Source organism: Scyliorhinus canicula, chromosome 3 (genome assembly GCF_902713615.1).
Source record: "Scyliorhinus canicula chromosome 3, sScyCan1.1, whole genome shotgun sequence".
Lineage (NCBI taxonomy): Eukaryota > Metazoa > Chordata > Chondrichthyes > Carcharhiniformes > Scyliorhinidae > Scyliorhinus > Scyliorhinus canicula.
This window is the reverse complement of record NC_052148.1, coordinates 55,277,344-55,297,529: the sequence shown is the minus strand read 5'-3', so window position 1 is coordinate 55,297,529 and position 20,186 is coordinate 55,277,344. Positions and strand designations below refer to the sequence as shown.

Genomic DNA, 20,186 nt, shown 5'->3' with positions numbered 1-20,186 from the left:
TCCATGGGGTCCTTTTTCAACAGAAGGGATATCGATGCCTGTACCAACGCTGCAAGAAGGGAGCCCCATGTTACAGAGACTTCAAACATCCCCACCGGTAACATAACCAACTGTCCAGCAAACTTCATGGAAAACTCCACCGTCAACCTATCTGGCCCAGAGGCCTCATCTGTTTACATCCAACCTATCGCTGCCATAACTCTTCTGGACTCGATGGCTCCTCCATTTCTTCACACACTTCCTCCCCTACCTCAGGAAACTCTAAGCCCTCCAAAATATCTGACATATCTGACCACCCTCCCCCCTCCCACCCCAGCAGCTCCGACTTATAAAGACAAGCCAAAAGAAGACTGGCCTTCTTTCCATTTCATAAGTGCCCTTGAGCACCACAACTGGCACACCACCTTATCTGTAGTTAGCTCAAACAGCATCTGCAGTTTTTTCATGCTTGCCAGGAGCTCTGGGTTGAGTCATTCAAGCATTTGCGGTCTACTTCCAACTACCAACTTATGGCACTCCTCTCTAGCCTCACTATCCATATGTGATTTGTGGAACATGATCTAATTTCTAATCACCGCTTTCAAGGCATTCCATAATACTGAGGTAAAAGACCAACCCATTCCCATTAAACCCCACGTACTCATCAATCAGCTTTGATATCCGTCCACAGAACCACATGTCCGCTAATAACCCCACATCTAGTCTCCATGCTGGTCACTGAGCCGAACATACCTAATGGTTGGTTTAGCACACTGGGCTAAACAGCTGGATTGTAATGCAGAACAAGACCAGCAGTGCGGGTTCAATTCCCATATCAGCCTTCCCCGAACAGGTGCCAGAATGTGGCGACTAGGGGCTTTTCACAGTAACTTCATTGAAGCCTACTTGTGACAATAAGCGATCATTATTATATTATTATTATGTCAAATCCACTGATGTGGAGCATGATCTGAGATCACTATAGTTGAGTACACCCCCTCCCACCCCCTTCTCCGTCATAAACTCCAACAACACCTTCTCCAACCCCAAAGAGGCAACTGACTTTGGCCTAGACCGGTCAACTTTTGCATTCTAAACGCAATTTAAAATTCTCCAGAATCAACTGATGTGTGTCCAAATCTCCTCATAATAGTCCCAAATCGGGGCACATACATTCACCAGCTTACCTTCCAGTGGCTATCACATACCTACCTCCCTGATCCGCCACCACCCTTCCCGCTAGAAAACCTACCACCTTGTTACTCCAAGTAATTCCTGGAACCAAGATGCCTGCGAACCACACCCATAAAATGAGACAAAGAAAACCCCCTGGTGGCTGTCAGCACTCTACCTCTCCTCCCTCCAATTCAAAAGCCTGCGAACCATGCTCCCTTCTTACCAGCCACCACCTCCTCCTCCCCCCCCCCCCCCCAACCAGACAAACATGTTAGGCACATCAAAACCTATCTAAATAGGTCCTATAGTCCATAGCCCCTCCCCTCATCTCACTCCCATTTACTAGCTAAGACATAACTGCCAGTGAGGTAGTCCCCATCAGGTTTCACACCTAATGAACAAAGAAAAAAAGAGAAGCTCCCCCATTCAGCCCGCTGAAAGAAAAACAAAACCAAGGGAGCTCAATCATAACAAGGGCATCCCCGCTTGTCTTCAGGGAGCTAAAATCTGCAGAGCAACTTGATTAACTGTTCCATTCTGCAATGCATTGATATCTTATGAACAATAAACAATATGTTAAACTGTCACATATGTTAAACTATGGATAGGCTGTCACGTAATAGATTTAATGGAGAACATTCAGCTGTCCATTCCACCAGTAGTTGGTGGCTCATTAAACTAGAACATGGTCTTCCTAATCATAAATTGTACATTTCAAATAAGGCAAGTACCTTAATGTCAAGATTGCCCATAAAACACAAGATGGAAGAGAGGCAAGAAAACTTCCCATTGTCCTCAACTGAACTAAAGAACAATAATTGACACCTGCGTAGAAGCCAGATGTAAACAGGCAGATTTAAAGATATTTAGCAAAGGTCAGCCTGCCTGTTTACCCAAATCCACAGATGTGTGCATGTTACAGGGGTCTGAAGAGTTTAAATAGATATCAATCTAACTAATGTTGTATTCGGAAATGGCTTTTATTGCTGTCAATCATTTGTGTGTGCTTAACTATGTATACACACACATTATTTGAAACCAAAATCCAGAAGAGCAATTCAACTTTCAAAAAAGCCTCCAATAACCTTAAAAACTCTTACATGACCCATAAAATATCATAATCCTGTGTAGTGCTCCTAATAGTCAGGAAGTACTGCATTAGTCAACTGATTCACAGAAACTAAATCATCGCAGGAATTTATACAGTCTAAAATCTTAAAACAATATTAATTAATTTGTTCTTACAAACTTACAAAAATGTTATCTATATTCATTGCTTTCTGATGCATTATCCTATATTATGCAAAATGTCAATTTCCCCAGACCACTTCTGACTGATAGTCCATCTCCTCCTGCTCTTTATGGCAGTTTATTTTCCTATTTACAAAAACAGTGCACTAAGTAAAAAAATGAATTTTTCAACAAGAAGCAGGCATCATAATAAATAATTTCTAGTCATTCATATTGTCTGACTTAAAAATTACACCAATAATAGTCCTCATCCTAATATTATGCACACTGAAAGAAACCTAATATTTAATTTGGGCTATTTTTTTTTCTTAAAAGGACTCTACTTACTCAATAAAAATTTAATAAAGATAGCAAACAAGCCTTAATTTAACACAAAGTTTTGAAAGGATCCTTTTGACAATACATTATAGACACTTCACAGTTATGCCGAGAAGTTATTGCGCTCTCCTGTGTAAACCATTCTACTGGAGACAAATCGGAATCTTTCAAACAATGGCTGCGGGTTTAGCGAGAACGCTGAAGATCTGTATCAAGGTCGAGGGGTGAGGTGGACAATAGGTCAGGAATTTGTTAAAGATACGCACTCGCTGATTTCAAAATGATCATTTACAAACTCTAAGGCATAATTTTACGGCTCCTCCCACCACAAGATTTTCTGGTCCCACTGAAATCAGCGGATCATTGAGCAGCTGGCTGTATTTTACGGCACCGCTTCCTCCGCAACAGGTCTGTAAAATTCCGCCCCTCGTGTTTTTCTATTTGTGATTTTTACATAGCAGTACTTACGAAGATATAACATGACATTCAAGGAATTTTTAAAAAAAAATTTGGGTAGCCAATTTTTTTTTTCCAATTAAGGGGCAATTTAGCATAGCCAATCCACCAAACCAGCACATGTTTGGGTTGTGGGGGTGAAGCCCACGCAGACATTGGGAGAATGTGCAAACTCCACACGGACAGTGACCCAGGGCTGGGATTCGAAACTGGGTCCACTGCGCCACATGCTGCCCATGACATTCCAGGAATGACTGCTCATTTAAGAAACATAATGGTGACCTGTTTGGGAGGAAAGGGGATGTATGGAGGCTGATTGGCATTCTTCATCTATATATGCTCTCCCCGCCTGTGCGTGGGTTTCCTCCCACAGCCCAAAGATGTGCAGGTTAGGTGGATTGATCATTCTAAATTTCCCTCAGTATCCAAAAAAGGTTAGGTGGGGTTACCGGAATAAAGGGGATAGGATGGAGGCATGGGGCATAAGTAGTGTGCTCTTTCCAAGGGCCGGTGCAGACTCGATGGGCTGAATGGCCTCCTTCTGCACTGTAATTTCTATGATTCTATGATAATACGCAACAAAAACAAATCTGGCTCAAAGTGGGCCGGGGTGTCAATTTTCACATACGCTAGAAGCAGAATAGCTGAAGTGATAAAGGCAATGAATTTCTAGAAAATATCAGGGCAGTTTTCTCGAACTGACAAAGGGTTAGGCCACACTAAATTTAGTGATGAGCAACAAACAAGAATTAGTTAACAATGTGATGGTATCCTGCAAAAACTAACGCACCAAAATGGCTCTTAACAAATTCACAAATGGCACTCTGTGTAATTGTGGTCATGGTAAACCTCCCCTACTCAATCTGTCTGCAGCCTCTGACACCATCCTCCATGAATGTTTCTCTTCCATCATCCATCTGGGTGAGACTTCATTTGTCTGGTTCTATTATCTATACAGTAGTAGCCAGAAATTCACCTGCAATGGATTTGCTTCCTGCACCAATGCCTTTTATGTCCCCCAGATATATTCATGGCTCCTCCTATTGCTTACCTACATGCTACCTCTCAGCAACATAATCTGAAAACACACCAGTTTCCAGATTTACACTGAGGATATGCAGCTCTACTATATCACCACCTCTCTCAACCCTTCCACGGTCTCCAAATTATGGGCAGCACGGCAGCACAGTGGTGAGCACAGTTGCTTCACAGCTCCAGGGTCCCAGGTTCAATTCCTGACTTGGGTCACAGTCTGTGCGGCGTCTGCACGTTCTCCCAGTGTCTGCGTGGGTTTCCTCTGGGGGGCTCCGGTTTCCTCCAACAGTCCAAAGATGTGCAGGTTAGGTGGATTGGTCATGATAAATTGCCCCTAGTGTCCAAAAGGGTTAGGTGGGGTTACTGGGTTACGGGGATCAGGTGGAGGCATGGGCTTAAGTGGCGTGCTCTTTCCAAGGGCCGGTGCAGACTCATTGGCCGAATGGCCTCCTTCTGCACTGTAAATTCTATGAAGTATATGAAATCAGCCTCCTCCATGCCCAAGCAATTGACTCTATACCTTTCCATGACAAACATCTCTGGCTGAACCAGACTGTTCAAAACCTTGGTGTCATAGGTTACTGAGATAAGACTCCAACTACATATCCGCACTATTAAGGCCATCAATTTTCATCTCTACCTACCTGTTTATTTCTTTTTAAAAAGAGATCTGAGAGAGGCTGAGGCATATTTGTAATGTCACCGGACTAGTAATCCAGAGACCCAGAACAATCATCTGGGTTTGAATCCCACCATGCCAGATGGTGAAATTTGAGTTCAATAAAAATCTGCAATTATAAGTCTAATGATGACCATGCAATCATTGTTGACTGTTGTAAAAATCCACCTGTTTGTGAGAGACATCCTTTAGAGAAGGATATCTGCCAACCTTACCTGGTCTGGTCTACAGGTGACTCCAGATCCACAGCAATGTGATTGATTATTAAATGCCCTCTTAAATGGAGGTCAACTAGGAATGGGCAATAAATTCTGGCCCAGCCAGCAACATCCACATCCCGTGAATGAATAAAAACAAACATAACATTGGAGTACAAACAAAAAATAGCATCTTATGCATTTTTGAATGGGATGGGGAGAAAGAGATTAAGGCATCCAAAAGAAAACATTTTTTTAAAATCCAAAATATGACCAACTGCTGAGACTAATGGACTTATTGTACTAAAATGTTCTTTTAATAATACCCCGACTGGATATTTTTAAAACTTGGCTGTCTTGACAATAGGTTCTGTACTGCTTCAATGTCAACCATCAAATGGTAATATTCTGCAAACTCAATCTTGAAAAACCACAACTAGAAAAGCTGTCATGTAATATAAAGTTGAAAATATTGTGAATTTATTGAAAGCAACTGGAAAATAAATGTTATCCGATGGCTATACATCTGAATGTAACACTATTAGAGGACTGAGACTATTATTGTATTTAAATACTTTTGGAGTTTAAAAAAAGCAATGCAGAAGGAAAGCCATTCAAAGTATGCATTCAATTTGGTATAGTGATTGAGATTTAATAATCTGTTCAGGCAACAAGAACAGCATGTGAAAAATTCCAACTCATCTTTGTGTTTGCTGGAATATTTTAATATCATAGCTGTCACATTCAATTACCTCTCTTCCTGATCAAAGTTCTGGAGAAGCTAATAATAATAATAATCACTCATTGTCATAAGTAGGCTTCAATGAAGTTACTGTGAAAAGCCCCTAGTCGCTATATTTCCGGCGCCTGTTCGGAGGGGCCGGTATAGGAATTGAACCCGTGCTGCTGGCTGTGTTCTGCATTACAAGCCAGCGATTTCGCCCACTGTGCTAAACCAGCTAGAGCCTCTATTTGATTACAAGTACACAAGCAATTAAGGGTAAAATAGCAATGTAAAAAAATCCTTAACTTTAATTCTACAAATCTGCCATTCAACCTAATTTACTAGGCTATGCCATCATAATTACCTCAATGTTTGCCAAGGTCTGCAACACCAATATGCAAAGCAATATTCAACTAGATAACAATTTCCAACCATCAAGATATCACAAGTCTATAAATGCTACTGTACACAGAAATTCAAAGGTCAAAAGTAGAGGTGTTTTATCAATAAATGGGCACACTGAACATAGTAAAGCACTACAATTAACACTACATTACAGAATTAACCTCTATTAAAAAGTACGAAGATTAGAACAGGTTGAAACTTAAAGGTTAGTGGAAATGATTACTTGACAATTCTCAATATGACTGCAAAAAATCAAATGCAGGAATCACATGATCCTAATTTGGCCATGACTGTTTTATGTAGTATAATTAGAACAAACGTTTTGCATTGTGTTCGGGTAACACAAGAGAGTCATTGTTTCATCAGTATTATAGATCTCATTTTATGATTTCTTCAAACAAAATCAAGAAAATATTCTTTAGTAAAAAGGCCCTTTTGCAAGTTTGGAAACAGAACCACTTACCTGTAGTAATGTCATCATCTGCTAGGTCAGCTTCTTCTTCTTGAACTTTGGCATCTGCCCCTTGTATATCAGGACCTGCACCAACAGCTTGCAAGGTTTCTGTTGTCACACCAGCTAAAAAGCAATCCATCAAAAACAGCATTTAATTTCTTTTTTGAAAATAACATTTGAATTAAATTTAATTCTTAGCCTTTAAATCCCAACGCCACATAGCATCCACTTATCAGTGGAACAATCACATATACTTCCTGAAGCACTGTGAATGAGTTATATCACACCAATTACTTGTAATATTGTTCTGTTGGGCAAAGCAAGATTCAAGCATGAAACAACTTATTCTTCTGGTATATTTTTCATGTAACAAAACAAAAATGAAGTGTTAGTAAAGGAAGGGATCAGTGCTGTAGTGAGAAATAATATTGGCACTGGAGATCAAGACATGGAATTGGTCTGGGTAGAAATAATAGCAAGGGAAAGAAGCCCCTGGTGGGAGTAATCTATTGGTCCCCTAATGGTACTTCCACATTAGGACGCAATATAAACTAGGAAATACTGGGGGCTTGTAAGAAAGGGAAAACAATGATCATATGCGATTTTAATATGCATACAGACGAGATTCATCAAATTGGCACAGTAAACCAACTAGGACGCAGCTGGGAGCATAGATGGGTCAAGAGGTACATAATTGAGTAATGGGGGTGATTTAGAGTATAACAATTCTAGGTAAGTATCTGGCAAAGTACAGCACATCTAGCCCAAGTCTCCAACACCACGATCAGTAAGAAGTCTTACAACACCAGGTTAAAGTCCAACAAGTTTGTTTCAAATCACTTGCTTTCGGAGCACTGCTCCTTCCTCAGGTTACCTTCCTCAGGAGCAGTGCTCTGAAAGCTAGTGATTTGAAATAAACCTGCTGGACTTTAACCTGGTGCTGTAAGACTTCTTACTGTGCTCACCCCAGTCCAACGCCAGCATCTCCACATCATGACTAAGATCAGTGTAAGAGACATTTGCAAAGGGTCTCGGGCAGCACAAATTAGCCTCAAGTTTAAATGCCCAGGGCAATTGCAGCACATGCACACATCAGAGCCTCCTCAGGGTCCCAACATGCACCAGCACCGCAATTCAGTGCACCACCACTCACAATGCTGCAAGGTATGGTTCATTCATTTTTAGCCCTATCACAAACTCCATGCCTTGAATGCCAATTTAATTCCCCTCTCAGGCCACAAAAGCATCAATTTACCTCTGTAGCATGACTCATCTCCACCACATCTCAACCTATTTGCTGCAATAACTTTGGCCACTGTCATCACAACACTGAACGATTCAATTTTCCCCCGTCAATGCCCCCATCTTCCACAAGATGTAAATTGCAGCTCATGCAAAACTTCTCTGCGAGCATCTTATCCATCAATCTCAGTCAACCATCATTGCTTTCCTTGCTGATTTGCCTAGGCTCAAAGTCTCCCAATACTTTGAATTTAAGATTTGCATTCAAGTATCTCTGTCCCTATCTCTGCAGCCTCTGCTTCTACAAGCCCCACCAACTATCCAGCTAGCTGACTATGGCCCACTTTGGTCCAATGGCGCCCGTACCTTCAAATGTCTACTAACTACATTCAATTCTTTCCATAAAATCCACTCTTGTTCTTTAAGAAGACCAACATCAAATATTCCTCCGAATATTTCTTGCTTTGGTTCATTGATTTTCTTATTGATTATGTATCTGCAAAGTGCCGTACAATATCACCCTACATTAGAGGTGTCATGTAAAATGCAAGCTGTCATTTAGTGCCAAGTCTTTATCACTCTTTTCCCTGATTGATCAATCATGTCTATTTTTGAATACTTACATTAAGTCTGGATATGATTTGAAAAAAAACTATCTCCCTCAACTTTTACCTTATCTCCTCTTTCCCACAAATGACTCTTCTCTATTAACAGATTTAGTCACCCTTATTTTTTAGGTAATTGACTTAAAACCCTCTGAACAGATCAGGCTGTGCCTGGGAACAATGTTATAAGCTATCCAGAGAAATTAGTTTAAAAGAACAAGTTTTATCATTCAGCTGGGAATGCATTTATCACCCCCAGCATTTAATTAATGGCTGTATAATTGCCATCTTGATCATTTAGATACAGGCTTAAAATTTGAAAAGGGGGCCATATGTTGACCAACATGCTGTATTCGAGGCAGTGTTGAACCTAATGCTTATGTTTTTACACCATCTTGCATGTTTTTTGGTAAATTCAACTTTCCAAGTAGATTACTTACAAACTGTGTTTTATAATCTGCTAACTGATTACATTAATTTAATAGTGGATACCAGATTGCTTCAGCACATAGGTTTTGGGAGTTAAATGTTTACTGACTCTTATTAGATTCCTTCAATACATAGGAGAACAGACAAATTTGGTACAAAACATTTCCATTGAAAATGTGGTTCAGTACTCCGGGAAATTGAGCTTTCTACCATAGATCAGTTCTGCCCTAGATTTTTAGTGCGCTTTGATAGACAGACTGCCTGCCTCACATTAATTCACTTCACACCATTTCAATCGATCAATGGCAGGCTCCCTAGCCACTTTAGACAGTGCCTGTCTGGCTGTCTGCATGCACAGGAGCACACCAACTCAGACAAATCAGTGCTCAGGAGCGTGCACAGATTGAGAGTGCACTGTAGTCAAGGCCTTGAAGGTGGAGCCTGATGGGAATCCATGCCCTGCCATTCAGATTGGCTGATCATGCATGCCACGTGAACCAGTTTCAATTTCTCTCTTCATTTGTGACTGCAGCAGATTACTACGTGACATGCATTTGAGTGAGAATGAGAGCAGTACACAACAGAGTTGTACCTCTTAATCCTTTAAAAACTGTGGTTATCTCTTCTGTTTATAGGTCTTTAATAACAGGGTTAATCTTTTTAAATCATGAAATACCAGCACAAAATAAGGTAATATTTTATCTTTTCATGCTCTAATTAAAAATTACATACAAAAGGATCAAAAAGTGCTTTTGCACTGGTATATCTTACTTCTAACACAAAAAAATCACCATATTCTGAGTTAGTATTATTTGGAAAGCAGATGTTAACTGATGAGTAAAAAAAAAAGATAAAGTCACCATAGTCCCAGATGACCATAGGCTGCTTTCTCCTTTGAGGGGGGAGAGCTGACTGGTGGTGAGTTAACCTGAGGATCACTACATCTCAAGCGAGGGGCAAGATTGAGAAGGTGGAGCCTTGATGAGTAACCTCAGCCTTTGCAGAAATTAAACCCTCACTGCTGGCCTTGCTCTGCATCATGAAGCAGCTTTCTAGCCCAGTGAGCTAAACATCCCCCCCCCAATCCGCCCCCGATAAGAGCAACAAACAAGGAACACGGATGTTACTGGATGAAATAATTCAAGGTTCAAGTGGTTTGGCATCCTGCTGCCATTCTAACTCATACGTTACAATGACTATGGAGTAGCTGAGCAATCAATCTCTGTCAATTAGTCGACAATAGACTAAGGGGCATGACAACTCCAGTACTCAATGTTCTGGCGTCAGAAATGCACGATCGGGCGGCACGGTGGCGCAGTGGTTAGCACTGGGACTACAGCACTGAGGACTCGGATTTGAATCCCGGCCCTGGGTCACTGCCCGTGTGGAGTTTGCACATTCTCCCAGAGTCTGCGTGGGTTTCACCCCCACAACCCAAAGATGTGCAGTGTAGGTGGATTGGCCATGCTAAATTGCCCCTTAATTGGAAAAAAAATTGGGTACTCGAAATTTATTTAAAAATTTAAAAGATATCCAAAATCATCTTTACCCTTCCATGTATGTTACACTGACTGCATCATATCTCAAATTACACATACAATGCATCCCGCAATGTTGGGAAAGTATAAAGCCCTCCCCATAAAATGTCCTACTCCTGCTCATAAGGCTTGTGAAAGCAGAAAAATTCACTGGACAATTAGCAACTCTTCACCCTATAATCTATGCATAATCTATGAATTCAGAAAGTGCTATTCATTCCAAAGTAGTGGCCAGAAACTGATGCAAAACACCAGTGTTAATGCTGTGCCTGCCTTGGGAGCTCCATTCTGAATCATCCAATTGAATCATCTGGAACTCTTCTCTACAAGCCCTTTAGGGTTCTTGGAAAATCAGCTTTCTTACATTAACTCTGATCAGCTTTCGTCTATCTAACACCATTGATCATTAATGCCAAGTTTCACTTAACCATCTGTTACTACTGAAACAAACTAAACGCAGACTAAAAAACAATAACTTATTTGCTATGATTACATTTTTCAGATATGCTTTTTAAAAATGAAAATCTAGTCAAAAGCAGTACTAGGCTTCTATAAACTGACGTTGGACTACATTCAGATTTTGGAAGAATGTCACATGATAATGTAAGTCAGCGATAACGGGTTTCCTTAATCCAATGGGGTACATTGCAAACCCAAGCACTTGTGTGTTGTCAACTCGCCCTATACATGACTTTCCATTAAATAGGGCTTAAGTTCTCTTGATGGAAAATGTTGTCCTGATTTATAAAACAATACAAAATTGATCATTTGTACTGATGCTGACAGGGCTAATATAAATAGCTCCTACTATTGCAACTAATGCAAGGTTTTGCGCATCTTCGCAAGCTTGAAGATCAATTTTAATTTGCTAAAACAGTAAACAAATCACTTCTCCAAAAAGGATGATATACTAACTTTGCTTTAATGCTGGATATGAACGTCAATCATTTCTATCAGATGACAATTAAAACATTGGCGATTACATCATCCTTCGCCATATCTTTTCTATTTGGGAGATTCCTTTGCTTAGGCCAATTTCTGAGATTTTACTACAGAATCTGAACGAAGTTTCAGAGTACAAAATAAAATAACAAGCTTTAGAAGAGAAAAACAGTAAAACTTTCATCATTGCAATTCCAACATTTTATCAGGATGTTTTTCAACTGCATCTGGCAACGCTTTTAAAATCTCCAAAGCCTTCAGAAGCAGTTCTGTTCTCTGTAAATATCACGAAGGAGCTGGCATTTTCAGCAAGTCTGAGCATTCTCTCAAACACCAATTCTCTTCAATCAATATTGATTTAAAAAATTTCAACAGCTCTAAAGAAACAGATTCCCAAGGAAAACACAGCAGCTGACTTCGTATCGATCAGTTTGGCGCTCCACGACACTATTATACTCGTGCTTTTCTATGGAAACCTGGGACGTGATGCAAAAATCAAACACAGACATAGTCCTGAAGTAACAATACTGGGAATGCTATTTTCTGTTTCATTATGGCAAGAATTCCTTCTATTCCTATTCAGAAATAGACTTCATGTCTGTCTTTGCATCAATGCTACTGAAGACTACAGTTAGAACAAATCTTGAATTTGATGTTTTTTTCAGAGAATAATAGAATTTGCTATTACAAAAGCACAATCTTTTCACTTGGCAAAATGAAGGATATTGGAGTGGCTAACAGAAGGGGACCCAAGCTACATAGCAATCATTGGAACATAGAACATACAGTACAGAAGGCCATTCGGCCCATCGAGTCTGCACTGACCCATTTCCAAAAAAAAGAGGTAATATGATCATTATGTAAGCTGCTAAAACTGCAAATTTCTACAAATATAATAAAGGCACTGTTCGATCCAGGAGCGGTATCAAACTTAAACTTATATAGTATCAATAGTAACAAAGCCAGTTTCCCCATCAGTGAATAAGAACAGTTGTGGCGCACTGCTTATTCATTGTAGCAGTGCAGCATTCCACAATGCCCTATTTTATTCATATTGCTAGTTTAAAAAAGCACTGAAAGAATTTACCAATGTTAAGCTCCAAAGTTTAAAACGTATATAACAGCATTTGCACCACAAGGCAGACTGACTTTTAAATTCCTTCATGGGATGTAAGCAGCACTGGCAAGGCCAACAATTATTTTCCATCCTTAATTAGAACATATGGTGCAGAAGGAGGCCATTCGGCCCATCGAGTCTGCACCAACCCACTTAAGCCCTCACTTCCTCCCTATCTTTTGATTTGATTTATTATGAAAATGAAATTAAATGAAATGAAAGAAATGAAAATCGCTTATTGTCACGAGTAGGCTTCAATGAAGTTACTGTGAAAACCCCCTAGTCGCCACATTCCGGCACCTGTTCGGGGAGGCTGGTACGGGAATTGAACCGTGCTGCAGGCCTGCCTTGGTCTGCTTTAGAAGCCAGCAATTTAGCCTAGTGTGCTAAACCAGCCCCTATTATTGTCACATGTATTAGTCGCACATAGGGCAGGAAGGAGAGACCGCAGAATATAATGTTAGTTATAGCAAGGTGCAGAGAAAAGATCAACTTAATACGAGGTAGGTCCATTCAAAAGTCAGATGGCAGTCGGGATGAAACAGTTCTTGAGTCGGTTGGTACGTGACCTCAAACTTTGGTATCTTTTTCCTGACGGAAGAAGGTGGAAGAGAGTATGTCCGGGGTGTGTAGGGTCCTTACTGAGGCAGCGTGAATTTTAGATAGAGTCAATGGATGGGAGGCTGGTTTGCATGATGGACTGGGCTACATTCACGACCTTTTGTAGTTTCCTGCGGTCTTGGGCAGAGCAGGCTCCATACCAAGCTGTGATACAATCAGAAAGAATGCTTTCTATGGTGCATCTGTAGAAGTTGGTGAGGGTCGTAGCTGACATGCCAAATTTCCTTAGCCTTCTGAGAAAGTAGAGTTGTTGGTGGACTTTCTTAACTATAGTGTCGGCATGGGAGTACCAGGACAGGCTGTTGGTGATCTGTATACCTAAAAACTTGAAGCTCTCGAATCTTTCTACTTTGTTCCCATTGATGTAGACAGGGGCATGTTTTCCACTACGCTTCATGAAGTTAATGCCAATCTCCTTCATTTTGTTGACATTGAGGGAGAGATTATTGTCATCACACCAGTTCACCAGATTCTCTATCTCATTCCTAAACTCTGTCTCGTCATTGTTTGAAATCCGACCCACTACGGTGGTGTCATCAGAAAATTTGAAAATTGAGTTGGAGGGGTATTTGGCCAAACAGTCATTGGTGTATAAGGAGTATAGTAGAGGGCTGAGGACACAGCCTTGTGGGGCACCGGTGTTGAGGATGATCATAGATGAAGTGCTGTTGCCTATCTTTACTGATCTCCGTAACCCAATAACCCCTCCTAACCTTTTTGGACACTAAGGGCAATTTAGCATGGCCAATCCGACCTAACCTGTACATCTTTGAACTGTGGGAGGAAACCGGAGCACCCGGAGGAAACCCACGCAGACACAGGGAGAACGTGTAGACTCCGCACAGACAGTGTCCCAGCAGGGAATCGAACCTGGGACCCTGGCGCTGTGAAGCCACCGTGCTAGCCACTTGTGCAACCGTGCTGCCTGCCTCGAGAAGATGGTAGTGAGCCGTGGTCCTGAACCACTGCAGTCCATTCGGTGCAGATACACTCAGAGTGCTGCTAAAAAGGGAGTTCCAAGGTGTTGGCCCAGCAACAGTGAAGAAATGGCGATATGGACCACGTCAGAATTATCTGTGGCTTGGAGGGAAACTTACAAGTGGTGGTGTTTCCACACAGCTGCTGCTGCTGTTGTTCTCCTGGATGGCAGAGGTTGCAGGTTTAGAAGGTCCTGCTGAAGGAGACTTAGAATTATCATAGAATTCCTATAGTGCAGAAGGCCATTTGGTCCATTGGGTTTGCACCAACCCTCCAGGAGCACTGTACCTACCATGTCCCCACCTTATTTCTGTTACCCCACCAAATCTTTTGGACACTAAGGGGCAATTTAGCATGGCCAAACCACTTAACCTGCACATCTTTGGGCTCTGGGAGGAAACCGGAGCACCTGGAGGAAACCCACGCAGACACAGGGAGAACGTACAAACTCCACACAGCCACCCAAGGTCGGAATTAAACCGGGTCCCTAGCAATGTGATGCAGCAGTTCTAACCAATGTGCCACCGGGCCATCCAAGGCTTGACGATTGTTACAGTGTATCTTGTATGTAGTACACACTATTGCCGCTATGTATCAGTGGCGGTGAGAGGGAATGGGTGGGTGGGGTGCCAATCAAGTGGGATGCTTTGCCCTGGATAGTGCTGAGCTTCAAGTGTGACGAAGGCTACATTTACCTGGCAAGTGGAGAATACTTCATCACACTCCTGTCTTGTGCCTCACAGATGATGGACAAGCTTTGGGGAGATAGGAGGTGATTGCTCATTGCAGAAATCACAGCCCCTGACCTGCTCTTGTCACCATTCAATGTATATGAGTAGACCAGTTCGGCTTCTGATCAATGGCAACCCCTAGGTTGTTGATAGTAGGAGTTTCAGTGATGGTAACACCATTGAATGTCAGTAAGAGACGGTCAGATTATCTCTTCTCTTGGAGATAGTCATTGCCTAGCATTTGTGTTTCATGCCACTTAACAGCCCAAACCTGAATGGCTAGGTCTTGATTGATATGGCAACAGACTAATTCAGAACCTAAGGAGTTGCTGATGATTCGATAGACCGGTGCAATCAGCAGTGAACATTCCCCCCCTTCTGATCTTATGCTGGAGGAAATTTCATTGATGAAGTAGCTGAAGATGGTTGGGCTGAAGCAGCTGTATTATCACCTGCTTTCACACTAAGCTCTGGAATTCCCACCTGGAATCTCTTCATCGTTCCTTGCTCAAGGTGGTGCTTGAAATCTCTCTTTTTGACCAAGCTTTTGGTCACCTGTCCTATTATCTCAAGTTTGTGTCAAATCTTGTTTGACCAATGTCCTTGTGAAATGAAATGAAATGAAATGAAATGAAAATTGCTTATTGTCACAAGTAGGCTTCAAATTAAGTTACTATGAAAAGCCCCTAGTCGCCACATTCCCGTGCCTGTTCGGGGAGGCTGGTATGGGAATTGAACCGTGCTGCTGGCCTGCCTTGGTCTGCTTTAAAAGCCAGCGATTTAGGCCAGTGTGCTAAACTAGCCCCTGGAGCCTTGGGATGTTTTAATATGTTAACGGCACTACATCAATGTAAGTTGTTCTATGCACATGATTCCTCATACAAACCTACGTTGTTTTGCAGTGGTACCAAGTTGCATCAAGTATTGGGCCATGGGTCCTAACATGTGTTGGGGTGAGTTCCCACAGCAGAGGCACCTGCATTCTATGCTATATGTATATGAAATACACACCGTTTGCTATTATACCAAGAATATATAAATCCTAGCCAAAATGAAGGATAGCCGAAGTGGGCTGAGTAACTGTTTGAAAATATATAATTATCAATGATTTGCCTTTGTTCAGCGATGAAGTGCATGGTGTTCCCAGCAGCTTACTCCCACCAACATTATCAATAAACTATTTGACTTTTGGAGCAGACCTGAGTGTGGAGTGATTCTTCCAATGTTCTTTCCTGTTAACATATGCATACAAGAATCTCATCAACATTGCCATAAATGACATTTGCTTCTTTCATATTTCTGCCTAATTTCTAAAGATGTCACCAAAGCACCATAAATTCAATAGGGAAATAAGAGCGATGTGAGATTGAGTACTCTTGACATCAAGGCAGTATTTGACCAATTGTGGCGTAAAAAGGATTTAACAAAAATGAAGTCAAAGGGAATAAGGGGTATTCAGTGGAATACTCTCCACTGTTTGGAGTCATACCGAGCACAAAGGAAGATGGCTGTGATTGTTGAGACCAATCATCTCACACGCAGGACATCACTGCAGGAATTTTTTAGCGTAGTATCCCAGACCCAACCACCTTCAGCTGCTTCATCGATGAACATCAGGTCAGAAGTGAGGTAATCATTGATAATTGTTGGATGTTCAGTAACATTCACAACTCCATGGTTTCTGAAGCAGTTCATGCTCACATGCAGTAAGACCTGAATGACATTTAGTCTTGGGGTGTAAAGTTGCACCACACAAGTGCCAGGCAATGGCCATCTCCAACAAGGGAGAATCTAACCATTTCTCCTCAACATTCAATGTTATTGTTATTGTTAAATCCCCTACCATTAACATCATGACGGTCATCATAAACCAGAGACTTCGCTGGAGCAGCCATATAAATACTGTCGATACAAGGGCAGGTCAGAGACTGGGAATACTGTGGCAAGTAACTAATCTTCTGACTTTCCAAAGCCTAGCCACCATCTAGAAGGCACAAGTTAGCAGTGTGATTAAATACTTTCCACTTTACTGAATGGCTGGACTCAACACTCAAGAAGCTCAACATCATTCAGGGTAAAGCAGCCCGCTTGATCAACACCACCTTGAACAATCATCCCTCCATACCCGGACCACAGTCAACCATCGGCAAGAAGCATCGTACCAACTCACCACCACCAGGATGTCTCCTCCAAACCACACATCAGCATAAGTTGGGAACAATATCACTGTTCCTTCACTGTCACTAGGCTAAAATCATGGAACAACCCGGGCTAACTGCACTGTGGGTGTACCTACATCTATTGGAGTCACACGGTTCTAAAAGGCAGCTCTCTGCCAACTTCCCAAGGGTAATTAAGATGCTGATCTTGCTAGTGATGCTCACATCCCATGAACTAATAATTTAAAAATTATCCTTCCAAAAGTCCTTTTTTTTTTCCAGACAAGTTTTTGTTCAATTCTCCTATCTCTTTCACCAAGATTTGACATTTGATTTTGCTGTCTGCACCGCAGCTTTCTCTCAATGAAGACTTTATAGAAAAGCAAGCTGATATAGATTTCTAGCATGTTTACTTTTTGTGTAGGGCGGCATATGGCGCAGTGGTTAGCACTGGGACTGCGGTGCTGAGGACCCTGGTTCAAATCCCAGCCCTGGGTCACTGTCCATGTGGAGCTTGCACATTCTCCCCATACATGCATAGGTTTTACCCCCACAACTCAAAGATGTGCAGGCTAGGAGGATTGGCCACACTAAAATGCCCCTTAATTGGAAAAAAAATAATTGGGTACTCTAAATTTATTTTTAAAAAGTGTTTACTTTTTGTCAAAAGGTATTATCACACCCTGGGCTAGTGCGTCAATTCCAGCCCCACAGGCTCCGGAGTCCCAACATAAGTGAATTAACCAATAATATATATATATATATATATATATATAAAGGTGCTGAGATCCTTGGCCCTTGACTGTTCTAATGACTTACAGGCACCAGAGTTGTAAGTGAAACACCACACCTGTTTATTGCTAACAAAAATAGAGTTAAGATGTGCAATAATTATGGTTGAATAACAGCCAGCTAATCTACTACTTCCCCGCCCTCCCCCTTTACTGCCCCATCCTCTACCTAAACGCACACAATGTATACACATAAATGGGAGGGGGATGGGAAAAATAAAAGAGGATTAATGTGAGATGGAAGATGAGTGCACTTGCTTCAGAAATTGAAGTTGTTTTTTCAGCTGGCTGTGCTTCCAGGACGCGGAGTAATTGAAAACCACCGTGCGGATGGCTAACGAGGATTTTCTGGCTAAACATTCAATCCAAATCCCCAGTCTCGGAGATTCCCTCTGGCAGTCACTTAAATTCTTATTAACCAAGGCCTTTATTCAAAGGATCCGCCTCAAGCTGTTTAATTCTGACCTATTTCCAACTCCAGAATGACCAACTGCCTTTCCAAGGAAAGAACAGAATTTGTCACATGAGATTGCAAGAAAGGTTTTATAACAACTGACCCTTTCAGCCAGTGGCTGGATTGGTTCCTTAGGATTCCTCATCTCCTCTCAAACCCAGCTCTCAGATTGGATCTTATTCTTACTTGGTGTCCAGTCTCATTAGAATGTCAACCGGCTTGGCTGAGGAAAAGACAAAGCCTCCAACTGGGATGTTTGAGAGAAATTTACCCATTTTGGGGGAGAGAAATCCAAAAGAACCTGCTTCAGCTCCGAGTTCAAAACAAAACTAAAAACCAGATGAAGCCTTCCTGTCCTTGGCAGAACATTCCGGAATAATCAGCACCAATCAGCATAGACTATCAGTTAAGAACCCAGCAAATTAAACAGCTCATCAGCTGACAGCCAAGTCCATCGAGATGAGTCATCACCGATGTCAGCACATCCTGCTCGATTCATCTTTCTTTAAATTAAAGGCGAAATCTGTCTTCAATGTATAAGTTCCAGTAATTGTCCAGGTACAAAAATTATAAAAGCCAGAAGAAAATAAAATAAAGGGAATAAACAATGGACAAATATGGATTAACAGGAGAATCCTTACAATTGTGATACACAAGTTGTATTTGATTTGATCCCAGTGGGGTGGGGGATGACCAAAATCATGGAGACCCAGTTTGGGGGGGGGGGGGGGGGGGAAATGACCAAAATCATGGAGGAACTTGGGCGATTTACAGGCTACAAGTTGAATATGGGAAAGAGCGAGATGTTTGTGATCCAGGCACGGGGTCAGGAAAGGGGACTGAGGGAGTTACCTTTTAAAGTGGTTGTGGGGAGTTTTAGATATTTAGGGATTCAAGTGGCTAAAGAGTGGGGGCATTTCCACAAGTTAAATTTGGGCAAAGCGGTCGACCAAATGAAAAGGGATTTCCACAGATGGGACATGCTCCCGCTGACGCTGGCGGGAAGGGTCCAGACGGTGAAGGTGACAGTCCTCCCAAGACTGCTTTTCTTTTTTCAATGCCTTCCGATTTTTTGTCCCAGGGGGTTTTTTACAAAAATAAATGTGGCGATTACAGGTTGTGTGGGCGGGGGAAACCCTGAGAGTAAAGAGGGCACTCCTGGAGCAGGGTCGCGAAGAGGGGAGCCTAGCCCTCCCGAGCTTTATTAATTATTACTGGGCGGCAAACATATTGATGGTCAGGAAGTGGGTAGTGTGGGAGGGGTCGACCTGGGAGCGCGTGGAAGCGGCATCCTGCAAGGGTACGAGTATGGAGGCTTCACTGACAGCGCCCCTGCCATTTTCGCCAGCTCAGTACTCTACAAGCCCTGTGGTGGTGGCAGCCCGAAGGGTGTGGGGGCAATGGAGGCCGCATATGGGATTGGAGGGGGCGTCAGTGTGGTCTCCAATTTGTAACAATCACCGGTTTGTCCTGTGGAGGTTGGATGGGGGTTTCAGGAGGTGGCAGCAGGCAGGGATCGAGAGATTTGGGGATTTATTTATCCAGGAGGACTTTCCGACCTTGAAGGTAGTGTTTGAGCTACCGGGCGGGAATGGGTTTCAAAACCTTCAGGTCCGGAACTTTGTACAAAGGTAGGTTCCTAGCTTTCCTCACATCTCCCTGAGGGGACTACAGGATATGGTGATGTCGAAAACTGGGGTTGGAGAGGGGGGGATTTCGGAGATATACAAGGAGTTGATGGAGTGGGAAGGGGTCCTGATCAGGGAGGTGAAGCGGAAGTGGTAAGAGGAGCTGGGAAGAAGAGAGCTGGAAATGGAAAAGTGGTAAAAAGCCTTGAAGAGAGTCATTTCATCCTCGTCCTGTGCCAGCCTGATCCAGTTCAAAGTGGTCCACAGGGCCCACATG

At 42.2% G+C, this 20,186-nt stretch overlaps 1 protein-coding gene across 6 annotated transcripts in view; it reads right to left on the bottom strand.

Moving 5' to 3' along the window:
- The window catches only part of LOC119962662 (WD repeat-containing protein 7), an 869,538-nt gene that overhangs the window by 518,505 nt on the left and 330,847 nt on the right, over positions 1-20,186 (bottom strand). For all 6 annotated transcript variants that reach the window (XM_038790561.1, XM_038790562.1, XM_038790559.1 and 3 more), the window contains one exon: positions 6,684-6,797. In XM_038790561.1, the coding sequence (XP_038646489.1) occupies positions 6,684-6,797 (114 nt within the window). The remainder of the gene's footprint in view (positions 1-6,683; positions 6,798-20,186) is intronic.